Source organism: Mizuhopecten yessoensis, unplaced genomic scaffold (genome assembly GCF_002113885.1).
Source record: "Mizuhopecten yessoensis strain PY_sf001 unplaced genomic scaffold, ASM211388v2 scaffold10561, whole genome shotgun sequence".
In the NCBI taxonomy this organism is placed as follows: Eukaryota; Metazoa; Mollusca; class Bivalvia; order Pectinida; family Pectinidae; genus Mizuhopecten; species Mizuhopecten yessoensis.
In genome coordinates, this window is record NW_018408608.1 from 16,202 (window position 1) to 27,712 (window position 11,511).

Sequence of the window (11,511 nt, forward strand, 5' to 3'; positions counted from 1 at the left end):
AAATAAGAATGGTTTGGTGAAATTTTAGAATGGTTGGATGTTATATAATAATTGTGGGATGGTATATAACAATAGTCGGATGATATTTTAGAATCAGGGCCGTAGCTCGCCCTTGGTTCCAGGGCAAGCTAGGCCTTGCGCGGGGGATAAGAGGGGGACAAAAGGCAGCTAGTGTGTTGTTTTGTTTTTTGTTTTCGTTAATTTCTGTTTTGAAATTTGTTGGATTCCTGCGTACCTACATGTATATATATACCTATGTATATACATATACCTATATATATAATATTATACCTATATATATATATATATATATATGTAGGCAGCTACGTATTCGTGCCTGGTTAGAATGATAGTCAGCATGCAATTGTCTGGTTATATGAAACCAGAGACGTATAATATGATACGTCTCTGATGAAACTAAGAGATCCATTACGTGGTTAGATTGATTTGTTGTATCTCACAATGCAGACTGATCAAAGGGAGATAATTCCCGTAGAGTATATTTACTTCACTAGTTAATTAGGGTATCTGATATATAATTTTAGACCCACTTGAATAGATAAACTATACAGAAAAGTGTTAGCAGTATAGAGTAAATAGACACATTCACCTCGTCTGTGGCCAGTTTACTTTCACCCACGTGCGTACTCGGTACTGTACGTACTACACAATTTTAAAAGTTGAATTACGTTATTATTATCACTCAGGAGTGGCATCTCACGGTCAGAAAAGTTTCGTACGGATACCAGGGTATTTCACAAAAGCAGGTATTTCACAATAGCCATACAGCCGTCAACATTTAGCTTAAAACAAACGGATTACGTGTGTCAGTGCCAACATGTTGCTTATGGGGCCCTCAAAGGGATCTGCATATAACGAAATATATGTTATGACAGGGACGTATATATATTGTCCCTGGTTATGAGCATTGCAAAAGATGAATAATTCAACACTAACACCGTGTGTTATATCAGCTTGACATTTGTCCCGTATCCTTTGGGCATACAAATAATTTATTAAAAGTTCTCGTACGGCATCGTACAGCCTGAAGCTATAGCGGCTTTCCTGGGTTTTGTTGTCAATCTAGGGCGTGTGTGTTATATCATCCGTCTTACAACGCGAGTTTTCTTTGAATTCCGTGGTATAAATAATAATAATGATATTTATTCGGTAAAAGCAAGATACAGGTACAAATATCACATATGATCACAGATTTCAATTGCATAATAATCACAGATTTATCACAGTATTTAGATTATCACATCAAAGTTAATATCACAAATTTTGGAGCACTATAAATACAATGTATCTGTTTGACTAAGCTTTAACCTAGGATATCCCATGAAAGCTGGGTGGCAGCTTATTTCCAATGGGGTCCTCTAGTATAGATCTTAATTACTTAGATAACAAAAGGTCCTAAGGATTTGACCTTATAATATGAATATAAGATGGTATAATTTCTCGTAATAATATATATATGAATAGAATAAGTTGTAATTGGTCAAATATGATGATGATATATTATTTCATCAAAATAAGATGTTATTTTATTTGACGGTATAAGATGGAGTTGTCATTAGCAAATATGATTTCCTTCTGATAATATATATATGTGGGGCTATGCATGATGTTGTTTCCACTTGTAATATTAAAATATCAGTTATATGTATCACTGTACATATCATAATGCAAGATGATGTCATTCTTGCAGATATTAAGTAACAATATAAGATGGTGTTAGGCCATATACATTTATAATGTGGTACTTGTGTGTAGAACAGACAACAGGTGGTTGGGCAATCCTTACCAACCTATTATCTGTCTAACAAATTATAGCAATTTGGGGTATAATACATATATAAAAATGACTTTTAATAAAATAAAGACTGAGGAATGATGGTAATAAAATCTTCCATAACATTTATAAAAAGTACATATTATATTGGTACTTTAGTTAAAATTTTGGTAATACATCATATATTTTTAGAAGAAGTTAAGAGTCACCCACTGGGGTAGAATAAAAAATTCCTTTAGAAGACAAATTCTTGCTCAAAATCATTTTTTGCCAAAACTTGTAAGTACTTTTTTTTATCTCGCTTTTGAATTTCATCTTGTGATCGACAGATTTTATTGAATGTGGTATATATTATGTAAACAAAAACAGCAGCGTCTGTGAGTTTAAAGGGCAATATTAATGTTGTCAATAAAATTACATAAAGACATATCCCTGGTAAAGGTAACAATAAAGTAAGTATGGCCTATATCTTTTGCAAAATTCGCACCAGACAAACGTCATTAGCACGTCATTTTTTAAAAATTCAAACAGACACTGATACATTTAAAGTTTGCTGTTATTGTTTCTCTACCAAACTCTTTAGCTTGTATTTTATAATTACTGCATTGACAATGACAACAAATTCCAAAGCAGCCACTGATATCGATTTAGGAGGGCTTTATGTTGTTGATGGACAGGGCCGATATAAATACTGCATTAGGTCTACCAGAAGCTGGAATGATTGCATAATGTATCAATTTTATGTCGGAGCTGTGGAGACTACATTGGCTGGGTTAAGAGACGAATGAGGGCTGGGAGCATACACACATTTTATTGATGCTTTTGAATCTGAGCACGCATAATCTTCCTCCTGGAAGTTTAAAAAAAATGGCAAGTAAAATCGACCACTGGGAATTACCCTGCTGGAGGCCCCGTCATAGGACAGGGATAGCCCATTTTACTATTTATAGTTGGCCTGGGTTCCCCGGATGAAGGTAATTCTCTATCAACACAGAAAATGGCTGTCAAAACGAGCTCCTTACTGTTCCGGATTCTGCTGTTACTGTTGGTGATTTTTGTGTTGGGTGAGTACCGATGTATTTTTCACTTGAATGAGTAATTAGTGTTCACAACAAAATTCCATGTACTCGTCATATATTATAAAAATCAGGTCGTTATGACACCCCACCCTCCCTCCCGAGACCCTGGTGACTGTGTGTCATCACGGACTTAGATAATTCCGTGGTGTCATTTCCGATCACACGAAAATTAAAATGCCACTCCACGGATTGTATATAAATGCATTCTGCCATCCGAGGGCGTGGTGGTTCTGTTTGGTGTTGATCATGATGGAATCCCGCAAACCGGGGGGAATAGGGGAAGATAGCTCTACTCTAGCTATAGCTATAGCTATAGTATATAGCTAGCTAGCTTCCTTCCATTTCAGTGGCTTTAAAAAATCCATGTCCCGGCCGGCCCACACAGGGCTTCGTTTCTAATGTCTGAAATACACATGTAACGAACCCCTGTACCCGGACTGTGTTCCCCAAATAATCATTTATGTCAGTTATTTCCAACAGAATAAAGTGATTATCTAATATTTTCTGAAGTAAAAATAACCAGACTTATTAATTATTGTTGTAACCAGAGATGTCAAGCTCATGAAAAGTTCATCTCGCGTGAAGCTTTGGTGATGATCCTTTGTACAAAACCTGCCTCACTAAGCATTTATCTTTGGTTATCACTGTTTTTAACGGACTTAACATAGTTAATGTAATGAGACTATTGTATGATTATGTGGTAATAGCAGTTGTATCAACCATTTTCTGTGATATTGCTTAATAAACAAATTTGTGAAAATTAAACGGAAACAAGGACGGTGCTGCATCGTTACAGAGGTCTTTTCATGCCCTGTTTCTGTGCCCCTCTATTTTTACATAGCTATATAGGCCTATGCATGTACATGCCATATAACTTTCTGATGCAAAATTGTGAGATCAGTTGAAATTTTAAAAATATTAAGATTTTTTTCTGACTTATAGTGTGAGATCTCAACATATTGCAAACAAAAATAATATCACATATATGTATCACTAGTACTAATATTAATCCCTGGCCTTCTATCCCCCGCTCCACCTTATATAATCCACCCGTCGTCAGAAGCTATTTTATTGCAGCTAATTTATCACATAATCTCATATTTGTCATATTCTGTAGCCCCTATTTGTCGGAACCAATGTAGGAGATTTCTGGCTATTATTCAAGGTTATTTCAAGGAACAGTTTTGTGGGTCTCGCGCTCAAATCATTAGATGTGATATGTATGTACATGTATTAAGCATGCAGTGTAAAGTCAATACTTGTTAGAAATATGACAATATACAATGGGATTCAGCAGACAGTGATAAGTTGTGACATATATAAATTACATCAAGAAAAATACCTTTCTGGGCATTTTTCTATTGTAATCTAATTAATCCAACAGAAAGGTTATATCTTAAAATATTACCTTTCTAGATGTGTTTTGAGGGAAGTGATGTGAATTAATTTGTTTTTGCCTCATTTTCTTCAACATACTTGCAGACCTAAATTAAATGTTTACTTTCACTGACTACCCAAACACCGATGACATCAACAAGCTTGAAGTATGTGCACAATGATGCACACTATATCAGGGCACAGAAACAGGTCGTTCAAAAATACCCAGGTATGTCTAATTTAAAACACCTACACCTCTAGACTGTTATTTGTGTATTTGACACGATGATGATCAAGTTTGACATCATTGTTTTTACTGTGACATTTATGACCATGCCTATGACAGACATACTGTAGAATATGTTTGTATGTAAACATGAGTTGCCAGTATAATGCTACATGTTGTGTATACGTACTCCCCTTCAGGTCTACAATAATATGCCTTTAAACCCGGAAACTGTTCGGCATTAAGTGACTACAAAGTCCAACTTCATGATATGTTTGTACCACAATAAACTCTCCTAAGTTCGGTAACCGTCCTTACGATCTTATGATGAACACTGCATGATGTGTGTCATGTCAGTCAGGACTGTAACAATATATTGGAAAACCAGTATATTGCAATATACAGTCATATCATATTGTATTGCAATACAGCAATAATACAGGGATAATACAGGGATAATACAGGGATAATACAGCGATAATACAGCGATAATACAGGGATAACACAGGGATAATACAGTGATAATACAGCGATAATACAGGGATAATACAGCGATAATACAGGGATAATACAGGGATAATACAGCGATAATACAGCAATAATACAGCGATATTACAGGGATAATACAGGGATAATACAGGGATAAAGGATCCCTGTATCACAATAATTTTCAAAAGCTTCTTTTTATGTATTTGCTCACAGGGGCATGGATCGCTTTACTTGTAATATTAAAAAAAGGGTCTCCTATACTAAATTAGTATAGGAGACCCTTTTCTTAATATTACAAGTTAAGCGATCCATGCCCCTGTGTATTCGCTTGGTGTTTTAACTTTGCACATATAAACATTCTAACAGATATCCCAATAACCAATTAAAACTGGCTGTTACTAATAGAGGGAATCAGTTTAAAATTTCATAATCGATGGTTGGTTTGACAAAGATCTTAACTCTATGTCAGGTCCATATTATATATATGATAAGTTATCAACATCCTGACAACAAATTCTTTTTAAATTGAGCACATTTGTCGGATGACAATATATAAGGATACAATCGATCTATACACATCCCTATAATGTAAGTTAGTTTTTATGATCACTAAACCTAGCATTATGGGGTGAGGAGAATTATAATGACCAGACCAGGAATTCAAACCCAGGATTTCCAAACATTTACTGTATGTAGATGGTTACTTTAACCAACTAATCTGTTGTATCACTGAAGATCAACCCGGAACAGTTTCTCTTTTGAGCCCAGAGTTGTTCTGTTAGTTTACCATATGAACTGCTTTTTTGACAGTGTCTATAGCAGATGCTGCCAGAGGAGGAGGAAGTAGAGGAGGAAGGGGCAGAGGAAGTTCAACAAAGTCAAGGTCAACAAAGTCAAGGTCAACAAAGTCAAGGTCAACAAAGTCAAGGTCCTCATCAGGTTCATCTAGATCTAAACGAAAGGGATTTCTTGGATCCAACACCGCGACCAAAGCTGCTATTGCTGCAGGAGTTATTTATGGTGCAAGCTCTTGGCAAAGACGTCGAACTTATTACAGCAACCCTAACAGAGGTAATTCCAAGGTCATCACAACAGTATTTCAAGGTCATCAGGTGTCAGTAAGGTCATGTTCGGGCAATTAATTTAAATTGTCTAATAATGGATATAATATGTAGTAGACAAGAGTTTGGAAATTTGATTTCCAAACAATTACTGTATATAGACGGTTACTCTAACAAACTGATCTGTTGTTCACATTATAACCATACAAGTAACAATAATTGATAATGATAATTTACAACATTTATACAGCAGTACTCCTACAGTGACAGTTATGATATAATAGATAAAGGCAAACAGCCTTATATACACTAGGTCACAAGACGTTTATGTCCATATAAATATATACATACAAATACTATAAAGGGTGTTGTGAACATGACCTCAGTGTCTGGTAGCCGATGGTAAGCTATTTAATAATGTCACTGAAACATTTCCAATTTAAAAACGGTTTCCATAGGTCACATTATGAGATTTTGGGACTCAACAATGATTCTATCTCCGACCGCAGTGATCATGACAGCTGATACAGGATAACAAGCTCCTGTAGGTATTTGGGAGCTGTTCCATCCAGTGCCTTGTATGTGTACACCAAAATTTTGTACTGGGACCTGTATCCTACAGGTAACCAGTGCAATGAATATAGCATAGGTGTGATTTTCTCTCTCATTTGAGTACGAGTAACCAGACGTGCTGCAGTGTTCTGAACCCTTTCTGCAGACATCTAGTTATTTTGTCTGATATACCGCAGAGAACAGCACTAGCATAGTCCAACTGAGAGGTAACAAGTGAATGCACCAAAATCCCTCTAAAATGTTCCTGATCTGGTGATAACGGGATTTGGCAATAGCATTCGCTTGTTTCTTAATTTTCAGTGAAATATCAAAGCCCTAGGTTTATAATATCTGGGACATGTACAGTCTCAATAGTTCTATCACCGACATTGAGCTTGTATGCGAGAGCAATTGTTTGCTGACACTTTCGGGAAAAAATCGGTTATATTAGTTCCTTCCTTTTCCTGATTGTGCTTTAGCATATTGGGCGTTCATCCAGGTACTGATGTCTGTCAAACAAGCTTCCAGATTTTCTGATATTGTATCCCAACTCTCCTGTGGTTTGATGATCATGTAAATTTGTGTGTCGTCAGCATAACAATGGAAGCGAAGGCTATGGTGATGACAAATCTCTCCGATCAGATTTGAATAGAGGCAATATTTTTGTTGTCCTTACTGACCCTTGACCTTTGACTCAGCCAATGATTTGTCCATGATTGTGGTAATCAAAAGATTAAGCAATGCTTCAAGACATTGTGCTAAATTAGTGGGAAGCGTATCCAGCTCAGAAGATTGCGAGGTCATGATGATATTGCGCAACTCGTCCTGGGTTGTTTGTGAGAGCTTTGTAAATGGTTCCCCATCAAATTCAATGTCAGCAGTCATGACAGAGATATCATTGTCAGCAGAAGTGTTCACTTCGCCAATATTTTCCTGATTTTATTCAGAAAGTTATCACTGAACTTGTTTGACAAGTCTTTTTCAGAATTACAGCTTGGTAGGATGATTTCACCTTTCTGACCCGTAAGGGTTTTGGTGAGTCTAAGAAACTGTCTATGGTCCTTACCACATTGTTCGATTCTTTCCAAATAATAAATCTTCTTTGATTGAATCGAATGAGAAGTAAACCAACTAGCCCACATTGTCCCTATAAATCTGTTGGTAGACGGTTAATTTAGTTTGCCATTGTCTCTCCAGTTTTCTGTAGTTTTGTTTTTCCACACAGAGGTTTTCGTTATACCATGGGGCATTTGGTCTTTCAGCTATCAGTCTTTAGTCTGTAAAAGTGAATCATTCCGTATCAGCACTTTCATACCAGATATGTATGTTTCAAAAAGATCATCAACCTGACCTTCAGTAGACTGAACGGCAGAAGAAGACTGAATGTCATTGTTGAAATATGGTATTGAAATTTCGCTGCATTTCTGTTAGCTCACTTCTCTCCTTGTACGATCTGGCCTACTACAATTCAGTGTTGCATGGACAGCACGGTGATCACCAGATTGGTTCCTCTTTACATCACTTAGACATGGATCCATCACTGAAATTGCTCCATGAATGACCGAGTTATCTTCCCTTGTTATGACCACATCCAGTGTGTGGCTATGGGTGTGTGAAGCTTCTGTGACATGTTGTATCAGACCCCGAGAATTAAGTAGCCCAGAAAACTGATGTCATCAACATTAGATAGATCGTCTAAGTAAAAATAAGATGATGTACTTTAATATTTGTAAGAAAGATGCCTAGATTTTATCAATGAGAAACTATTTTTGAAATCTTTCCATCGATGATATGTCTTCAAGTAAGGGGAACAAACCTGTCAATACACAATGTTTATCACAATGTCTTCCATTTTCATTCAGAAACTATTTCTGTAAAGTTGATTTTTTCAGTGGTCAATATTCCTTCTGATACAATTACAACTAATGTAACTTACACAATGTCTGTCTGTCTGTTTGTGAAGTGCCGACTGCCTGCTATAATAACAAGTACCAGACAAATGAGTACGGCAATGTGTCATACCTGGGGCGGATGTTGTGCCCAGGTGATGGGGACGAGGATGATGCTGAGTACTGTTGCGGAGACGAAGGACAGCAGACATGCTGTTCCTACTTTGATGAGTTAGTATCACATCTTTTTCCCACACTTAACAAGACATTCTCAATTTTTGCTATAGATAAGATGATTTCCTCTTGATCTGCCTGCAGACTGCTTACAAGCGAAAAGTTACTGGACATTTTAAACTCCAACAAATTGTTTTTGTGCACTTCCTACTCAGAAGTCTCTGACTGTAACTATGGATTAGTGTAATAATTTGTTTAATCTAACTGTGTTGGCCGTGTCATATATATGTAATGTTCATGTTATGACTAGGAGGCTAGATAACAAAAATACAAATGATGGTGATATATGACCAGTAGCATGCTCAGATGAAGAGCTATCAAGTTTCCATTTGAATGACCTAGACACACTTTTAAGGACACATCTTCTCAATTAACAAACAGTATATATAGGGTGGTTGTATTTATCAAGTTGCATTCTGGGATAAAGGGCTACACAAATTGTTCAACTTAATGTCCTTGTTTGACTTTCAAGGTCACAGGGGAAAAATGTGTTTAGAAAAACTTATCATCGCTCTACCGACTTAGTTTCTCACTTACAGGGTTACAGCAGTAGAATCATTCACCCCCTTGAGCTCCTAATCACCAACAGGGGTAGAGAAATAGAATCCATCACCCCCTTCAGCTCTGATCGCTAACAGGATTAAAGCAGTAGATTCATTCACCCCCTCCCAATCACCAACAGGGTTAGAGAAGTAGAATCCATCACCCCCTCCCAATCACCAACAGGGTTAGAAAAGTAGAATCATTCACCCCCTCCCAATCACCAACAGGGTAAGAGTAGTAGATTCATTCACCCCCTCCCAATCACCAACAGGGTTAGAAAAGTAGAATCATTCACCCCCTCCCAATCACCAACAGGGTTAGAAAAGTAGAATCATTCACCCCCTTCCAATCACCAACAGGGTAAGAGTAGTAGATTCATTCATCCCGTCCCAATCACCAACAGGGTTAGAGAAGTAGAATCATTCACCCCGTCCCAATCACCAACAGGGTTAGAGAAGTAGAATCATTCACCCATTCACGGTCACCAACAGGGTTAGAGAAGTAGAATCCATCACCCCCTCCCAATTACCACCAGGGGTAGAGAAATAGAATCCATCACCCCCTCCCAATCACCAACAGGGTTAGAGAAGTAGAATCATTCATCCCGTCCCAATCACCAACAGGGTTAGAGAAATAGAATCCATCACCCCCTCCCAATTACCACCAGGGGTAGAGAAATAGAATCCATCACCCCCTCACAATCACCAACAGGGTTAGAGAAGTAGAATCATTCACCCCCTCCCAATCACCAACAGGGATAGAGAAGTAGAATCCATCACCCCCTCCCAATTACCACCAGGGGTAGAGAAATAGAATCCATCACCCCCTCACAATCACCAACAGGGTTAGAGAAGTAGAATCATTCACACCCTCCCAATCACCAACAGGGTTAGAGAAATAGAATCCATCCCCCCCTCCCAATCCCCAACAGGGTTAGAGAAGTAGAATCATTCACCCCCCCCCAATCACCAACAGGGTTAGAGAAGTAGAATCATTCATCCCGTCCAAATCACCAACAGGGTTAGAGAAATAGAATCCATCACACCCTCCCAATTACCACCAGGGGTAGAGAAATAGAATCCATCACCCCCTCACAATCACCAACAGGGTTAGAGAAGTAGAATCATTCACACCCTCCCAATCACCAACAGGGTTAGAGAAATAGAATCCATCCCCCCCTCCCAATCCCCAACAGGGTTAGAGAAGTAGAATCATTCATCCCGTCCAAATCACCAACAGGGTTAGAGAAATAGAATCCATCCCCCCCTCCCAATTACCACCAGGGGTAGAGAAATAGAATCCATCACCCCCTCACAATCACCAACAGGGTTAGAGAAGTAGAATCATTCACCCCCCCCCAATCACCAACAGGGTTAGAGAAGTAGAATTATTTACCCCCTCCCTATCGCGCCAGAAGGGGGAATCTCAATCTTCAGAGAAACATTCTTATAGATGTCAAACACCTAACATGTCTCATAGGTGGCAGCTTTAGAACTGAGTGTTTGTGCAGTATAAAGAACAATGAACCTTTGTATGGGTGATTGTAGTCAGTGTATTGTAATGCTTATTGTGTCAATTTTATTGAATTGAAAATGGTGTGTACATGCAATACCTTTGTGTTGACAGCGCGGGTCGTACGGCTGGTGTAGTGATTGGCATCATCGTAGCGTTTGTTGTTGTGGGCGTTTGTCTCTTCTGCTTGTGTAGACGTAAAACTAAGGGAGGCATGACTCCTGTACAGAGCGTCCGCTCACGATTCTCAAAACCTTCAGGTAACTCCTTTATTAAGTCACAAATAAAACTGAGGCAGCATTACAATCGTTACTAAGTGATTGTAGATTAACCATCACCTGTGTGTCAAAGATTTGTCTGTACTAAGTGATTGTAGATTAACCATCACCTGTGTGTCTATGATTTGTCTGTACTAAGTGATTGTGGATTAACCATCACCTGTGTGTCAATGATTTGTCTGTACACCTTGTTTGACTGATGTGTTTCTTTATATGTACTCTAGGGGACAATAATGTGCAATATGAAATCATTTTTTAATAAAAATAGATATTATAAAAACAGTATATACCATTAGGTTTTATAACACAATGATACCAAATGTGTGCTTTCAACAGATCGAAGTCATGAGATGGCAGCTGTTCCACTGAATCAACCACAGGCTTCACCCAACATACAATGTAGGTAACAGCTTCAACTAAATCTCCCCTGGGTTGTATAATATATCTCACATGTAGACATATCTTCTGTGTTGTAT

General features: G+C 37.9%; 1 protein-coding gene across 1 annotated transcript; it reads left to right on the forward strand.

The window, feature by feature from the left end:
- The first annotated feature begins 2,768 nt into the window (after positions 1-2,768).
- LOC110461073 lies at positions 2,769-11,459 on the forward strand. Its single transcript, XM_021514358.1, has 5 exons — positions 2,769-2,859; positions 5,777-6,037; positions 8,543-8,699; positions 10,872-11,017; positions 11,372-11,459. Exons 1-5 carry the CDS (start codon positions 2,793-2,795, stop codon positions 11,440-11,442), a joined length of 702 nt encoding a protein of 233 aa, XP_021370033.1. The 5' UTR covers positions 2,769-2,792; the 3' UTR covers positions 11,443-11,459.
- The last annotated feature ends 52 nt before the right edge of the window (positions 11,460-11,511 follow it).

Excerpts from the sequence above, each read along its gene's own strand:
- LOC110461073 (XM_021514358.1), top strand. The coding sequence starts at position 2,793 with ATGGCTGTCAAAACGAGCTCCTTACTGTTCCGGATTCTGCTGTTACTG. Across the intron at positions 6,038-8,542 it reads TTACAGCAACCCTAACAGAG|TGCCGACTGCCTGCTATAAT; the intron begins GTAATTCCAAGG and ends CTGTTTGTGAAG. Across the intron at positions 8,700-10,871 it reads TGCTGTTCCTACTTTGATGA|CGCGGGTCGTACGGCTGGTG; the intron begins GTTAGTATCACA and ends TTGTGTTGACAG.